Source organism: Marmota monax, unplaced genomic scaffold (assembly GCF_021218885.2).
Source record: "Marmota monax isolate L192 unplaced genomic scaffold, Marmota_monax_Labrador192_F-V1.1 WCK01_AAM20220418_F8-fsc00007, whole genome shotgun sequence".
NCBI lineage: Eukaryota > Metazoa > Chordata > Mammalia > Rodentia > Sciuridae > Marmota > Marmota monax.
This window is the reverse complement of record NW_026692781.1, coordinates 21,566,321-21,584,185: the sequence shown is the minus strand read 5'-3', so window position 1 is coordinate 21,584,185 and position 17,865 is coordinate 21,566,321. Positions and strand designations below refer to the sequence as shown.

Here is a 17,865-nt window from a genome sequence, read left to right as displayed (position 1 = left end):
AAGAACTCAAAAACAATGGAAAGCATCATAAACAGACTATGTCACTTGGAAGACAAGAGTTTCAGGAAATGAAGACAAAATATATAAAACTGAAAATGAAGTAGACCCTGGAGAAAAGGTGTTAAGAGACCACAAACAGAATTTCCAAGAAATATAGGATAACATGAAAAGGCCAAATAGAAGATTTACTGTGATAGATGAAGGCTGGAGAAATAAATCAAAGGAATGCACAATCTTTTCAAAAAAACAACATCAGAAAACTTCCCAAACTTAAAGAATAAAATGGAAAAGCAAATACACAGGAGGCTTATAGGACTCCAAATACACAAAAATGCAACAGACCCACACCAAGGGACATTATTATGAAAATGCCTAACACAGAGAATAAGGAAAGAATTTTAAAGGATGAGAGAGAAAAATGGTAATTTGCATGTAAAGGAAAACCAACCCAGATAGATCACAGCTGATTTCTCAACCTAGACCCTCAAAGCTAAGAGTTCTAAGAATAATGTATATCAAGCTCTGAAAGAAAATGAATGCCAACTGAGAATACTATACCCAGCAAATTAGGCTTCAGAATTGACAATAAAATAAAAACCTTCCATGATACACAAAAGTTAAAAAGAACTAACAACTAAAAATCCTCCACTACAAAACATACTCAATTAGATATTTCATGAGGAAGAAATTAAAAAATTAAAAACCAATAAAAGGAGCAACTACACTAGAAGAATAGCCAAAGGAGAAAATAACTCAAATTAAAAACCAGAAATAAATCAAAATGACATGGAATAAAAGTCATTTCTCAATAATAACATTGAATATAAATAACCGAAACTCATACATCAAAAGCCAAAGACTGAGCTGGGCTCAGTGGTACACACCTGTAATCCCAGTAGCTGGGGAGGCTGAGGCAGGAGGATGGCAGGTTCAAAGCCAGCCTTAGCAAATATAAGGTGCTAAGCAACTCAGTGAGACCCTGTCTCTAAATAAAATACAAAAGAGGGCTGGTGATGTGACTCGGTGGTCTAGTGCCTCTGAGTTCAATTGGCAGTATACCTGCAAAAAAAAAAAAAAGCCATAGACTGGCAGATTGGGTTTAAAAACAAGACCCAACAATATACTGTTCCCAGAGACTCACCTCATAGGCAAAGATATCCACAGACTGACTGTAAAATGATGGGTAAAAAGATATTATTCACATGGATCTCATAAACAAACAGGAGTTTCTATCTTCATATCAGATAAAGTGGACTTCAAGTCAAATTTAATCAGAAGGGACAAAGTTTCATACTGCTTAAGAGAATTATACATCAAGAATACATAACAATTGTAAATATTTGTGTTCCAATCAATGGATCATCTATATACACCAAACAAATCCTTCTCAATTTCAAGAATCTAATAGACCACAACACACTAATATGGGGTGATTTTAACACACCTCTCATCACTGGATAGATCCTCCAAACAAAAACTAAATTAGAAGGTATAGAGAAAAGAAGAGGTGAGAACGACACTCAGACCAACCAAAGCCCCACACCACTGCATCCCCTATGTCCAGCACCTGCCATCATGCCACCATTACCACCATGCCCAAGAGAAAGGCTGAAGGGAATGGTAAGGGAGATAAAGCCAATGTAAATGATAAACCACAGAGAAGATCCACAAGGTTGTCCTTCAAAGCCAGACCCCAAGCCTAAAAAGTCCCTTGCAAGGAAGAAAGAGAGGTACCCAAAAGGAAAAAGAAAAGTTGACACTGGCAAGGATGGAGACCATGCAGAAAATGGAGATGCCAAAACTGAACAGAAGGTGTTGGAAACCTGAAGGTGCTGGATATGTCAAGTGAAGTGTGTGCATTTTTGATAACTGTGTACTTTTGGTGACTATACAATTTGAAATACTATTTCTATCAAGTTTTACAAAAATGCAGATTTTTTTTTTTGCTTTTATTTTTTAAGCTATGTTGTTAACACAAAAAACAAATGCTTCATTGTGTTGGGGGGAAAATGCATATGTCACTAGTAGATGTCTCCAAAGCTGGATTGCTGTGAGGGAAAATACCTTTCTCTGCTAGTCTTGAGAGACTTCCTCTTGGCTTCCAAGAAGAGGGATTCCCTGATGTTGGCACATATAGCTACCTTGGCAAAAAAAAAAAAAAATGGAAAAACCTCAAGTACATCTTTATGTTGTCCTCTCCCTTTCTGCCATTGGCATAGACTTAACTCCCTTAAACTCAGACTTGTTGTAACCTGATTCAAAACAATTGGTTTTACCAGTGTGTTGGATAATCTGGACTTTCCAGTGAAATTGTTGAAACAGTGTCCCTCAGATGGGCAGCAGCTCCTTTTCTAGATTGTGGATCTTCAGACTAATAATTCTGCTATTTTCATTTCATTTATTTAAAGTCAGGATAGGTTTGTGAAAAGTTCTTAAACACATGCTAAATGTGAAAGCTCAGCCCTCACTCTAAACTTTCCCAATTCAGAGCATCAAATGAAGACTTCATTGAGTTTTATAGTGGCTGTATAATTTTGGTAGTCCATCCAGGAATGGAGTTTGAAATTTGTTATATACTGTTAACGATTGTCTGCCCATGTCCTGCCTGAAATACCATGATTGTTTATGAAAAATATCTTTAAAAAAGCTGGATACAGTTTGGCTTCCAAAAAACAAAACAAAACAAAAAGCTATAGAACTAAAAAAATGCAATTAATAATTTAGAACTAAAATACATATATAGAATATTTCATACATCATTAACTGAATATTTCTCTACTCAGCAACACAGATACTTCTCTAAAATAGATCATATTTTAGACCGCAAAGGAACTCTTAGCAAATAGAGAGAGAGAGAGGGAGAGGGAGAGAGACAAACCATTCATTTTATTACATCATAATGAAATGAAAATAGAAATGAATGGTAAAATAAAAAAAATAGAAGCTATTCTAACTTCTGGAGACTAAATAATATGCTATTGAATGGCCAATGGATAGCAAATAAATCAAGGATGAAATTTAAAAAAATACTTAAGAGATAAATGAGAAAAACAACACAAAATATCAAAATCTCTGGGACACTACAAAGTCAGTGCTAAGGGGAAAGTTCATTGTATTGAACTCATTCATTAAAAGAATAGAAAATCAAAAACTAAATAAACTCACATTACATCTCAGAGCCTTAAAAAAAGAACAAGTCAACACCAAAAGCAGTGGAAGACAGGAAATAATTAAAATGAGTTGAAATCAATGAAACTGAAACAAAAGAAACAATCCAAAAAAATTGACAAAACTAAAACATGCTTCTTTCTTTGAAAAAATGAGTAAGATTAATAAACTCTTAGGCAAGCTAAAGAAGAGAAAGAAAAAACACAAATTACTAAAATTCATGATAAAAAGGAAATATCAAAACAGATACTATTGAAATATAGACAATAATCAGAAACTATTTTGAAATTTTATACTCTAATAAAATAGAGAATCTTATAATCATAGATAAATTTCTAAAGACATAAGACCTAACCAAACTGAACCAGGAGGACATAGAAAATTTAAACTGATAGATTTCAAGCAATGAAATTGAAGATGCCATCAAAAGCCAACCAAGAAAGTAAGATCCAGGAACTGATGAATTCTCAGCCAAGATCTACCAGACCTTCAAAGAATAATAACACCAATCCTCCTCAAATTATTCCATGAAATAGAAAAGGAGGGAATATCTCCAAATTTATTCTATGAAGCTAGTATAATCCTGATAACAAAACCAAAGACACAGCAAGGAAAGAAAATTTCAGATCAATATCCTTGATGAACATAGATGCAAAAATTCTTAATAAAATAATGGCAAATTTCATACAAACATATTAAAAAGATAATGCACCATGGTCAAGTGGGGTTCATCTTAGCAATGCAAGGTTGGTTCAACCTATGGAAATCAATAAACATAATTCATCACATCAATAGATTTATAAACAAGAATCCCATGATTATATTAATTAATATGGAAAAAGCATTTGACAAAATTCAGCATCCATTCATGTTCTAAATACAAGTAAATCTAGGGATAGTAGAAACATACTTCAATATTGTAAAAGCTGATATACCAAAGGCCAACATCAGTCTAAATGGAGTAAAATTGAACGTATTTCCTTTAAAAACTGGAACAAGACAAGGATGCCTTTTTTCACTATTTCTATTCAACATAGTCCTGGAAACTCTAGTCAGAGCAGTTAGACAGTAGAAGAAATTAAGAGGATATGAATAGGAAAATAACTCAAACTATCTCTATTTGCTGAGGACATACTTCTATATTTAGATGACCAAAAAAAAAAAAAATCCAGGAAACTTCTAGAACTCATAGATGAATTCAGTAAAGTAGCAGGACATAAAATTAACACCCCAAACTCGATTGCATTCCTATACATTGGTAATGAATCAACTGAAAGAGAGATTAGGAAATTATCACACTCACAATAGCCTAAAAAAAAAGTTAAGTACTTGGGAATCAATCTAACGAAAGAGGCAAAAGACCTCTACAACAAAAACTATAAAACACTAAGGAAGAAATTGAAGAAGACCTTAGAAGACGGAAAGATCTCCCATGCTCTTGGATAGGCAGAATTAATATTGTCAAATGGCCATACTACTAAAAAACACTATATAAGTTTAATTCCTTTCCTATTAAGGTTATGATGACATTTTTCACAAAAATAGAGAATGCAGTCATGAAATTCATTTTGAAAAATAAGTGGCCCAAGTAGCTAAAGCAATCATCACAAGAAAACTGAAGCATGAGGCAACACAATACCAGACCTTAAATTATAGTACAGAGCTACACAAAAATGACACAGTATTAGCACCAAAATAGACTTGAAGACCAATGGTAAAGAATAGAAGACACAGGGACAAACCCACATAAATACAGTTATCTTATACTAGAGAAAGGCTCTGTAACATACATTGAAGAAAAAATAGCTTCTTCAACAAACAGTACTGGGAAAACTGGAAATACACATGTAAGAAAATGAAACTGGACCCCTATCTCTCATCTTGCATAAAACTCAAAGTGGATCAAGGACCTAGGCATTAGACCAGAGACCCTGTCTTATAGAATAAAAAATAGGCCCAAATCTCTATCATAAAATCTCATATTATGAGGAACTGACTTCTTCAACAAGATTCTTGAGACACAAGAAGTAAAATCAAGAATCAATAAATGGGATGGTACCAAACTGAAAACCTTCTTCACAGCAAAGGAAAAAATCAAGAGCTTCAAGAGAGAGCCTACAGAATGGAAGAAAGTCTTTGTCACCTGCATCTCAGATAGACCACTAATCTCCAGGATATATGAGAACTCAAAGAATTTAACTCCATAAAATAAATAGCCCAAACAATAAATGGGTAAAGTAACTGAACAAACACATCACAGAAAAAGAAATATGATTGGTCAAAAAATATGTGAAAAAAAATTTCAATATCACTAGACATTAGAGAAATGCTAATTAAAACTACACTGAGATTTCATCTCAATCCAGTCAAAATAGCATTTATCAAAAATAGATGCAACAATAAGTGTTGGTGAGGATGTGAGGAAAAGGGTGTACTGATATGTTGCTAGTGGGACTGCAAGTTTGTGAAACCACTCTGGAATGCAGTATGGAGATTCCTCAGAAAACTTGAAATGGAACCACGATTTGATTCAGTTATCCCATTCTTTGGTATCTACCCAAAGAAATTAAAATCAACATACTACAGTGATTCTGCCACGTCAATGTTTAAGCAGCTCAATTCACAATAGCAAAGTTATGAAACCAACCTAGGTGCCCTTCAACAGATGACAGGATGAAGAAAATGTGGTACATAAAACACAATGGAATAGTACTTATCCATAAAACAAAATGAAATTATGGCATTTGTCGGTAAATGGATGGATCTGGAGACTATCACGCTAAAGGAAATAAGCCAATCCTCAAAAATCAAAAGCCTACTATTCTCTCTGATATGCGATGCTGACTTGCAATAGCTGGGGTAGGGGAGTGGAGGTTCTCTGGATTGGGCAGGGGAGTGGAGGGAAGGGACAAGGAATGGAAATGGAAAAGCCAGTAGAATGACCAGGCATAACTGTTCTATGTTCATATAGGAATACATGACCGTATAATTTCCCATCATGTGCAAACATAAAAAAATGGAAATTTATACTCCATGTTTGTATAATATGTATAAATACATTCTACTATCATGTCTAATTAGAATGAACAAATAAAAAAGAGATGATCTGGGAATGCTAACAATTTTATTGCTGCATGGTACAAAATAGGTAATGTCTTTAAAATTGTATTCATGTATATGTATGTATACATATGTGTGTGTGTGTGTGTGTGTGTGTGTATGGTTCTGCGGATTGAACTCAGGGCCTGTAGCATGCTAGGCAAGGTTCTACAACCTATCTGAATCCACAGCCCCATTTTTAGATATCCTAAAACTAGATCTTTCATAGAAGAACAAACTTTCTTGGAGCAGTTATATATTTTAGAATAAAATATTTAATAAATATTTTACATGAAGCCTGTTAGTGTTCTTTATCAAAGAAGTAACTATTGTAAACTAACAGAGTAATAATAAAAAATAAATTTTGCCAGTGTGTCTCCTTTGTAGAAAGGACAATTAAGCATTCTCATTGAAAGTCAGAGGGAATAGGAAACACTATTGTCTCCCTTGAGGGTGACCTTTTCTTTAAAAATATTCTGTTTTAATTTTTCATTGTAAAAGCAGTAGGAAACTAATAAGCAATCCACCTACAGATCTCCTCTGCTTTATTTTCAAATTGTATCCAAAGTGTCACTGCTTTTCTTCTCCAGCTCCTACCCTGCTCCAAGCGAAATCTCTTGCCAGAACTCAGTGCTTCCACATTTGATTCCTTACAGCCAATTTCTGTTGATAATTTGTCTCAGCTTTTTTACTCTTTCTTTGAAACCTCTACAAAGTCACCAATTCCCAAAGTTTTCAGAGGTCTAAAAATACTATAAGAGCTTAAAGACACCCTTGTCCCCTAGCTCTGCTTCACTGTGCCTTTTGATGGCAGTCACCGAATTTCCCACAGGGTCGCCTCCCCAGCTAGTCCTTGAGGAACATCATCCTCCTTGTCCTTGTCCTGCATGTCTGGAACACTCTTCTCCTTCACAGGAACATCTCACTTCCTCATTTTCCCATAAGGCCGCTGTTCTCCTCTAAGATCTTTCAATTTATGTAAAACAGTAGCCTGTTTTCTACTCCTCCGATTCCAATATTCTGTTATCTTGCTCTATTTTTCTCTATAGCAATTATTTCAACCTGGAATATTATAATAATATATAAAATATTATATCAATATTACATTGTAAGTACTAATATAAAAGATTGATACAGTATGTTTGTGTCTTGTTTTGTCTTGAAATGTTGTATTGTCTTTGTGACAAAAATATAGAAGGGTCAGTTCCTAGCAAGAGGTTCCAGCATGCCCTTCCTAAAGGCCTATCACATACTCCAGACTTGCCTGGTCAGCTTCCCCCAATCTTTAGTATGTATGTAGATATCCTACCTATTCTATTTCTTGGATGGACCCTGACTGACCAGGTCAGCTTCAGTATTTCATACTGACGCCCAGCTCCTGCCATATTTTGTGCCTCATACTTTACTGACTCTCCTGGTCTCCTACCTTTAAGACTTCTCATCTTGAAATGGCCCCTGACTTTGTTTTGCTCCTGAATATTACCTTGTTTCCACTCTTATAACATAGGAGTAACACACTTCTCTGAATATCTACATCTTTCTGTGCTTTTGAATGACAGAACATGATGTGTCTTTTATGTTGGTTAATATTACAGTATTTCTTTATGATAATGAACACCATAAGAAAATAAGCAATGTGTTATAAAGCTGTGAAGTGTCAACCAGCATCCAGTAAAGTTTAAGCAACATGCCTTCTACTTAAAAGCAATTTAAGGAAGGAGTATGTTAGAGTCTGTAAACAAGTCAAGATGGCGCCTGGCATTTTGCAGAGGGAGTGGTTTTTGAAGTAATGCCAGCGAGCCATTAAGTGTGGAGATTCCTTATTGGTTGACTGCTGTATCTAGTTTATGTTAATTAAGATAAGCTGTGTGGAATGTATATATACCCCTCCTGTCCTACAATAAACAGCTCCCACTCCTGCTGTATCAATGTACACAAGTTGCTCGTCACCCCCCGGTTATTTTGCTGCAGCCGGACTGTGGCAGATGGTGGCCCGTTAAGGGGAGCCCCGGGATACTCAGGGGTAAGTGACAAAAAAAAAATGTAGCAAATTGAGCTGGTCATGGTGGCATACCACTTAATGCCAGAGACTCATGAGGCTGAGGCAGGAGAATCCCAAGTTCAAGGCCAACCTCAGTAACTCAACAAGGCCCTAAGCAACTTAGTGAGACTCTGTATCAAAATAAAAGGAAAAAGGGGCTAGGAATGTGGTTCAGTGGTAAAAAGCCCCTGAGTATAATCCTCAGTACCAAAAAGAAAAAAATAAATGTAGTAACCTGAAAAAAAGAGTAACAAAATGAACTTTTTAAAAAAATATTATTAAAGTTTTGTTCGTTAATATTCTTGGATGGTACTTACACTCATTAAAATTTTAGTTTATTTTTCTCATTTCCAGGCTAGTTTTTATTTTTAGTTTCAATAATGCACCATTAAAATATTTTTAAAGGAAGATAATTTATTTGTTCTTTTCTTGCCTACAGGAAATTATATTGCAAATAATTTTAACAATAGCCAAAATTACTAGAAGAAAACACATGCATGAAATATATGACAAACAGAAATTTAAAATGACATACTTTGTAAACAAGAATCATTTATTTGGATAAAAAAATAACTTCCTATATCATACATTACTTAGCTATTTTATTTATGTAACTTTTTTTCAGGAATCACTTACCAGGGAATGTCAATGCATACTCAAAATTTTTCTAATATCAACCATAAATAGTAATAATACTATCCAAAATAAAATTAAATAATATTATATGAACTACTTTTACCTTTGCATTATAGGGAATGTAATGTTTTGATAATGCTTCAGGTGTATGCATCCATGTTTTGTCTGCAACAAAGAAAATACAGTCATTGTTAAAGTAAATTATGGCTTCCTATGGTGTCAGTCATGCATTAACATCTATAGGGAGTCTGAGCATTTCTAATTTTGAGTTCCCCATTATAAAATAATAACTAGTCAAATATAACATCAATGTAGCTGGAGAATGATTATAGGATTCTTTTCTGGTATAAATGTCCCCCACTTTAAATTTTTTTAAACAAAAATGCTGAATTTTTGAAGAATATTTAGAAATAACATCAGTGAGATATGAATAATATCAATTATTCAATTAAAGACAGCTATTTTTTCTTTAATTTACTACAGGTTTTTTGTTTTAATTCTCAGGACAGTAAAAAAAAACTCTCTTTATTCATTGTGATTATGTTTTAGCATCAAGATTTAAATATTCTAAAGAAAAATTTTTATATTAAGCTACCAGTTGCATTTGTATGAAGCTGAAATAAATTAATCTACAATTTCATTAAGAAATCAATATAATATTAGAATATTATTCTAAATTTAGAGAAATATTGATTATCAGAAATTATAAATATAAAAAATCTTAGATGATAACTACAGTGAATGTTTCTTGGATAAGTGTAATAATTATTAGAAATGAAAATGGGACAAAATCATAGATTTTTAAGACTAACTTACATTGTACATTACTTATTTTTGATATTTATATATTTCATTCAATTTTTGAATATTATTAATACATTCAATATAGTTTCACAAATATTTTATGAAGTGTATAAGAAGGGAAAACATTAAAGTTCACACAAAGCAAACTGACTTCTTGTTTTTTGAAACTGCATTTGTTTTGGACTTAGATTTCTTAATCTTCAAATACATCTTGTTGTCTCCATTTGTGAAGTTTTGTATTTTAATCTCCAGGGGAGTCTAAAAAAATTAAATCAATATTATAAATAGAAAATAATTAAAGATATATTTTACCATGGAAAGGGATTATCAGATTACTAACCAAGTACTTTCAACATTCAATTGAGAACATTTAAAATAGTGTTTACAGAAACTAATTAGATATCATTAAATTAGAGCTTTTCAAACTGAGGGAATTTGAAAATATAGGAAAAATTATATATATTCATGACACGTTAGTTATTTGAAGGACATTGGACCATATTTTTATTAAACATATTTATGGGTATAAAGCAATATTCACAAGATCTTCCCTGATAAGACATAAGAATCAACAGCATTGGGGCTATTTCTCTCTATTGGAGTGGACAAGTGAGAACTGCATTTCAATGAAATATTTTGAAAAGCAATGCTCTTCAAGCTTCAAAATGCAATATTGACAATAACATTTTAGGGTTTTTTTTACTTTTGCTATGAATTTTATCTTATAATTTTTAAATTGCTAATGAACAGTGACATGTTTAATTCAAGAATAATTTGTACTTAGACTTGGCATGTAGTCTTTCTTACTCTTGAACATTGAAGAAGTAAATCACAATTCTGTATACAAAAACAATAAAAACACCAAACATTTGCCTTTTGGAAGCCTAAAAAGATATCCAATTTTTCTTTTTATGGCTTTGCACAATTCTTCTCATGCCTCCTTCCCATAATATACAACATTTCTCCAGGAGTTATAAAAAGTCTGACTAAAGTCTTAATATGAGTCTCATACCAATCCTGAGGCAGAGAGATAATTGCTTTCTCTCAAAAGCCACTATTATTTGAAAACTGATGATATTGCCTGTGTTATAGTCTCACATTTCAGTGACCTTGAAAGAGGGTAGGTATACCTAGGTGTTTCTGGTTTCAGACTAAAATAAACACAGTATGAAATTACCAGTGGATGAGCTACACAGTTTCTTCAATAACTAAAATCTGCATTCACAGAACATAAAATGTGGATTTTTTAGTGGTTGCTCATTATACAATTTCTGTTATAGGTAGTGCATTTATGAAACCTGAAGGACTTCCAAAATGAGTTATTAGTGTCATCTGAACTTATACTTTGTTAAAAGAAAAACAAAACAATCAAAGAATAAAACTGTTGATATTAACTCACATAGATGTTTTGGGACCTTGAGAAGACATTACAGATGATGGTCTTTGGTCACTAGTTGTGTCCACAGAAGCAATTAGATAAAGAGAACTAGTATAAACATGGGAATATAGACATTCCAGAATGTGTTGCCCTTCCTTGAAATTACATTAAAATTGCTAATTCAATATTGAACACTCATGTGAGAGAAAATATTGACATTCTTAAATGCTTGACAAATGTCAAACAACTGAATACTGGATCAATAAGCTTAAATTTTTAAAATGCAGTTAGATTAGGAGCTCATCATGAAAGATGCAGTAACTTCAAATATATATATTAAGCTCTGGTGATTATATATATATATATATATATATATATATATATATATATATATAAATATCTTATAATTTTCATTATACGATTATATATAAATTATCTTATAATTTATATATATAATATATAAATATTATATATATACTATATATATAAATATATATAGTATATATATATTTATATATATAATCACCAGAGCTTAACATAATGAAAATGCCTAATTTGAGTATGTTAAATTTAAAGCTAAATATTGTTGGGTGAAATAATACATTTGAATGGCATTTTTCATAAAAAATAAACTAATTCTTAAATATTTAATTTTATGTGTTTAGACATTAGGATTATATTTACTCATTAGTACATCAACTGGTAACTTAAAGAAGTAAAGTGTAATTTGTTGAATTATTCAATAGCACTATTCACATACTATATTTTATACTTTTTTGCTAAATGGTTTAATTTTGATGGAATAGGTAGAAGATTTTCAAAATTCAAAGAGACTGCTAACTAAGGAAGTCTCTGTAAAATAAATACAACCATCATTAAAAATTAATCTATGATTATATGAGACTAACTTTTAAAGGACTTTTCTAAATAGCTCAAAATGTTGCAATTCCAGTCTATTCAAACCTTTTCAGTCTCTGAATGACTATAATACTGTTATAGTATTTGCAAAAAACAAAAAAAAAGTGAAATATCTGGCTAATTCAATATAAACACTATAATAATAATTCTGAGACTTAATAAAAAGAAACAACTATGTTTAAGTTAAAGAGAGAATCTTTCTTTCTTTGGTTTCTGAGGCTTTTAGTAGGGCTATGTGAAATGACCAAATAAACTGGGTATCTATGAAATAAGAAATAGGCTTTTCCTAACAGAAGACCATTTTACTTTGTTTAGAATACTCTGCACAGTATATATTGTTATTAGTTATTAGAAATATCACTTGAATTATACATTCTCTAAGACTTTCAGGATATAGGAATTCTGTGATAACATTCAAATTCCCCACCTCCAAGTAAAATTCAGCTAATAGTACTATTACTTAAAACCTGGAACAGAGGTTCTAAGATTTTTTTCATTTAACAAATGGGACTAAGAACTAATTGCCAAATTTAAGCAAAACTTCTGGTATCAAATTGTAAGTTAGAGCTGGAGCAAAATATTGATCATTCATTACCAAATAAGGATATTTAATCATTAGACTTGTAAAATAAGAAAAGGTGATAAAAATCAAAAAAGAACTAAGCAAAGGAGGAAATCAGTGCTTTTGCTTCTGGATTCTACAAACCACTCCAATTTTCCCCAAGGCAGCACCCCACTGGGTGCAAATGAGACCAAAAACAATTACTGGTTACTTATATCAGTACCCAGTCCTCTGGAATAGCCACTCTGTATCTCCTTAAAATAAATAGTAAATTAGAAACAAGCAGTTGCAACTTCAAAGCCATGGGATGGGGAATTGTGTGTGTGTGTGTGTGTGTGTGTGTGTGTGTCTTCCAAGGTCAAAAATGTTTTCCAAAAATAAGGTAGTGTGATTATAGTGGTGAATTGTGATGTAAGGTTTCTATTACTTTATTAGAAATACTATGATATATCATAAAACTATTTTTACTCTTACTAGTAAAGAGAATAAAAAGAAACACAAAAAAGAGACATCATTTTACTTTGGGGATATGTTTTAAATCAGCATGAAGCTATAGACAGCAAACAATGTCATTTTGCTTCCTCTTACTCAGAAAAATAAGCAAAATAATATATTTCTAGCTTTGCAGTCTTGAAAAGTGTTTGAAAGGTCACAGTATCTAAACTCCCACTGAATGCATTAATCTTCTGTACCATATCCAAATGTTCGAATGGCTCTCACTTCTGTGACACAAATTTAGTAATTTGAATAATCCATTATACTTTTACAGGACACTGCTGAAATGCTCTTTCCTACATACAATCAAGGACCTTATAATTCACACCTATTTCTCCTTTATTAAAATAGTCCCATGGCTAAACGGCAACCCTCAAACACTGAAAAGCAGCTGCTCCAAGGGTCCTCAGTTATGGCTCCCATTATATATCAAAAGTGCTGATATTATTTCAGCTTTTATCATCTGGGCATATTATAAGGTGTCAGCTAACTATTTAAATATTTGGGAGAGAAACACACTAGGCCTGATTGCGTGAAATAGAACAGAACACTCTGGTCCCTAGTTCTGGACTGTTCATTACCCATCTATTAGAATATAAGCTTTAGCTCTTAAAAATCACAGTGTTGATTATTAGGCCTTTTTTTTTCTTCACTAAATAAGCACTTAAGGTGCATCTTTCAAATAATGAAAATATATGAATAATAATAAATAATTATGTTTGGGGAGCCCTTAGTTGGCAATTTATAATATTAAAATTATAGTGCAGAATATAACCTAGCTGGTCATTTTCCCCCACATATTTGTAATCCTATTTTGTCAGTAATTTCTTCCTCTTTTCAATCATCTATGAATTTGATTAGCATTGTTTAAATATTTGTTTCCAATTCATCATAAACCAGGGAGCCCTCTGCCCTATACTAGAGAACTTCCAGAATTAAATGCACACATTATTTTAGCTTCACTGAATTAGACAAAAAACATAAAATATTTCTTTCCAACATAAGTATTTCATAAAATATTTTGTCAAATTCCATTTTTCTTGCCCGTTAAAAAAAATAGCACGTAACTAGTTAGTTGTTTCATTTATGCCTTTGTTGATGATTATGATACATTGAATTTATCTTTATTTTATATTCCTACCATAGTATTAATAGCAAACTTATTTTGGTCTCATTATTATCAATTGACCTATCATGAAGCCTCCCATACAATTCAGTAATACATCAAGTGGGCATATACATACACACATACATAAATACTCAGGAATGAATTTATATTTTGCAACCGTATGTAAACCCAGGCAAGTTAATATTATATGGCTATATAAACTGAACTTAGGACTGAGTTTCAAATTAATTTATTCTTTGCAATTTTACAACATAGCATAAAATTTCCAGAGAACATATTATCACATATGTATTGTGAACTAAGTGTATTAACCCCACTCTTTAATTAGAGTGATAACCAAAGAAGGTTAATTAGCAATATTTGCAGATTAACATTGTTCTAATCTAATTTCATTTTTGAGCCATGTGGTCTCATAATGGGAAAAACCAATTTCCAAACATCTCTGCTTTATTTTTAAAGCAATGTTGATTTGATTCCTAAGTCCTTTTTAAAATGTGCATATTTACCTTTCTTCCTGTTAAAAGCACGGTTCATGATGAGGCTCTTTCAAATAAGCGTTCAGTTCAATCACAGTTTGTATCCTACAAAAATGACAAAGCATTAAAACATTTTGAAGGACTGTTGACCAACTTCTTGTGTTAATATATTTAACAAACCTTTTAAAAAATTTTTTAAAATATATACAAACAATATTCTAAAATGTATCAAGGGACAATGAGTAAGAATAATATTATGATTGGCACAGCGATGAAAAACAATATATTAAGTAATATTGGCTAAATTATGTTGTTAAATTGAGTACATGTACAAACATGTAACAACAAATCCCATCAGTACATGCAACTATAATGCACAAATAAAAAAGTTGAAAAAATTTTTTTTCAATTGAAATTCTATGAATTGTTTAATGTTAATTTTTTACTACTATATCTATCCATTATTAATTATATTTATTTGAAAATTTAATGAGAAAGAAGATCAATACTTTTCACTGCACTTGTTGGTAAGAAGTATGGTCAAATTTGGGGCTCTCGTTAACAGTATTGGTAGATAAACAAAAGCTTTTCAATTGTGCCTTTAGGAATAAAATCTCTTTTTGTAAATCCACTCAAACATATAAAGACATATATTTTTTATTTCACTGAGCCCATAGGGGTTCCATGATGTTTTCAAAGTTCCCAAAGCAGGTGACATATGCGCAGTACTGGTTATAAACGTAAGGCTGCTTTGCACTTTAGGTGAGGCAGGAAAGCATCTGGTGCATACTGAGCTCAGAAAGTATCAGCAACTGTAACTGTGTTCGATACAGCACAGGCCTCAAATCTTCTTTATATGCATTATTATTGATGACAGAGGTCATGTTAGTGTTCAATCAGTGTTATGTTTTCCTATGAGAACTCTTCATCAAAACCAGTAGCTTGGTTAGGGGACTTTATGGTCTCTAAAGAGGTTGTGCAATTGAGAGATTTTCATTTTATTTATCCAGAGTATTCATGTAAGAAACAAATACTTTATAGATTTTGTGCTAAGAAACTCATAGCCATTAGGGACTTGGAAGGCAAGTAAGATTCAATATTTACTAGTACTTCTTTATAATCTATATTCAGAGTCCATGAAAGAGCTATCTTGGTGTTGAAACAGACAAAAGTAACACCCTTGCTGCTCTGGCACATAAATATTCTTGAACTGGAAAACCTCTCACTTTTATTTGATTTCCATATATTTCAAGGAAACTCAACTTTGTTAGAATTAAAAAATAATATTCTTTCCAGAACTTGCATTTCTCACATTTCTTGGTTAATTCAACTCCATGAAATACAAATATCTCTTTAGTAATCTGCTCTCACAATAATTCAGAGACCTGCTTCAAGAGAAATTAAAGGCCATTCCTGTGCTTAGTTTAAGAGCCCAGTTCTATGGACTTATGTTTTCAGGTAACAGGAGAGTAACTGAACTTTGGGTAAAACCCTCCCCACAACTGCCCAGACATTTCAGTGGATAGGATACAAGTGACCATGAGCGATACATGATTCTGAAATACCTTCCCCCATTCTACTATGAGATTCAGAAACTTAACACCACTTCCTGCTCAGAGACCCTCATGATAATTTTGTCAAGTTCTTTATTCTGAAGTATACTGGTCCACAAAAGAAGCCAGGGTTCCCAGGCCACGCTCCTCACTCAGATTCTGATTCTAATGCACTGCACTCTGTAATCACATCTGTTCTCTCTCCCATTTTCTGGAAACATTTTTCTGTCATCTGGCATTCACAGGAAATCAATATCAAAATAATATTGTTTTTCTTTTTTTCCCCAGAAGATTCCCATCACTTTGCTGCTCTTAATTCTAGTTGTTGTTTGAGGAAACTGCTTCCATTTTAGTCCTCACAAGAGTTCAGAGGGTTTTTCTCCACAGATAGTATTCCAATGAGGATGTAGGTCTTGTTTTTTAATCCAATCTGCCAACCTATGCCAAAATTGAATCAGTGGACATAGAAAATTTAAAACAGATCAATTTCAACCAATGACATTGAAGACACCATCAAAACCTACCCACAAAGAAAAACCCAGACAAGCTGAGTTCTACCAGACCTTCAAAGAAGAGGTAACCCCAATCCTCTTTAAACTATTCCATGAAATAGAAAAGGAGAAAACCCTTCCAAACTCCTTCTATGAAGCTAGCATAATCCTGATACCAAAACCAAACAAAAACACATCAAGGAAAGAACCCTTTAGACCAATGTCCCCCATGAACATAAATGCAAAAGTTCTTAATAAAATGCTGGCAAATCACACACAAATCATATTAAAAAGATAATGTACCACAATTAAATGGGGTTCATCCAGAGATGCAAGGTTCTTTCAACATAATTCATCACATCAATCGAGTTAAAGACAAGAATCACCTGATTATCTCAATAGATGCAGAAAAAGCATTTGAGAAAATATAGTATGCATTCATGTTCAAAACAAAAGAAATACTAGGGATAGTAGGAACACACCTCAACATTGTAAAAGTCATGTGTTAAAACCAAGACCATTGTCTTTTAAACGGAGAAAACTTAAAAGCATTCCCTTTAAAAACTCAAACTAGGAAAGGATGCCCTCTTTCAGCATTTTTATTCAACATAGTCTTGAAATTCCAGCCAGAGAAGTTAGGCAAAAGAAAGAAATTAAAAGGATACAAATAAAGAAAAGAAGAGCTCACTCCCTATTTGCTGATTAAATGATTCTATGTTTAGAAGACCCAAAAAACTCAACCAGTAAACTTCTAGAAGTCAAACAATTTAAGCAAAATAGCAGGATATGAAATTAAGACCATAAATCAATTGCATTCCTATAAACCAATGATGAATCAGCTGAAAGAGAAAGTAGGAGGACTATTTCATTTACAATAGCCTCAAAAAAAAAAAAAAAACAACTTTCGGAATCAATCTAACAAAAGACGTGAAAAACTTCTACAATGAATACTACAGAACACTAAAGAAAGAAATTGAAGAAGACCCTAGAAGATGGAAAGACCTCCCATGCTCTGATAGGCAGAATTAATATTGCCAAAATGGCTATACTACCGAAAGCACTATACAGATTTAATGCAATTCCTATTAAAATTTCAATGATGTTCTTCATAGAAA

The 17,865-nt window shown here is 32.5% G+C and overlaps 1 protein-coding gene across 17 annotated transcripts in view; it reads right to left on the bottom strand.

Annotated features, from left to right (window-relative positions):
• Gulp1 (GULP PTB domain containing engulfment adaptor 1) overlaps nt 1-17,865 on the bottom strand; it is a 287,088-nt gene that overhangs the window by 92,128 nt on the left and 177,095 nt on the right. For 16 of the 17 annotated variants that reach the window (XM_058580318.1, XM_058580319.1, XM_058580320.1 and 13 more), the window contains 2 exons: nt 14,737-14,811; nt 9,048-9,109 (listed from right to left, as the gene is read on the bottom strand). In XM_058580318.1, coding sequence (XP_058436301.1) covers nt 9,048-9,109; nt 14,737-14,764 — 90 coding nt within the window. In that variant the 5' untranslated portion in view covers nt 14,765-14,811. Of the gene's footprint in view, nt 1-9,047; nt 9,110-9,899; nt 10,007-14,736; nt 14,812-17,865 lie in introns of all 17 variants that reach the window. The other variant, XM_058580316.1, reaches the window with a different exon arrangement.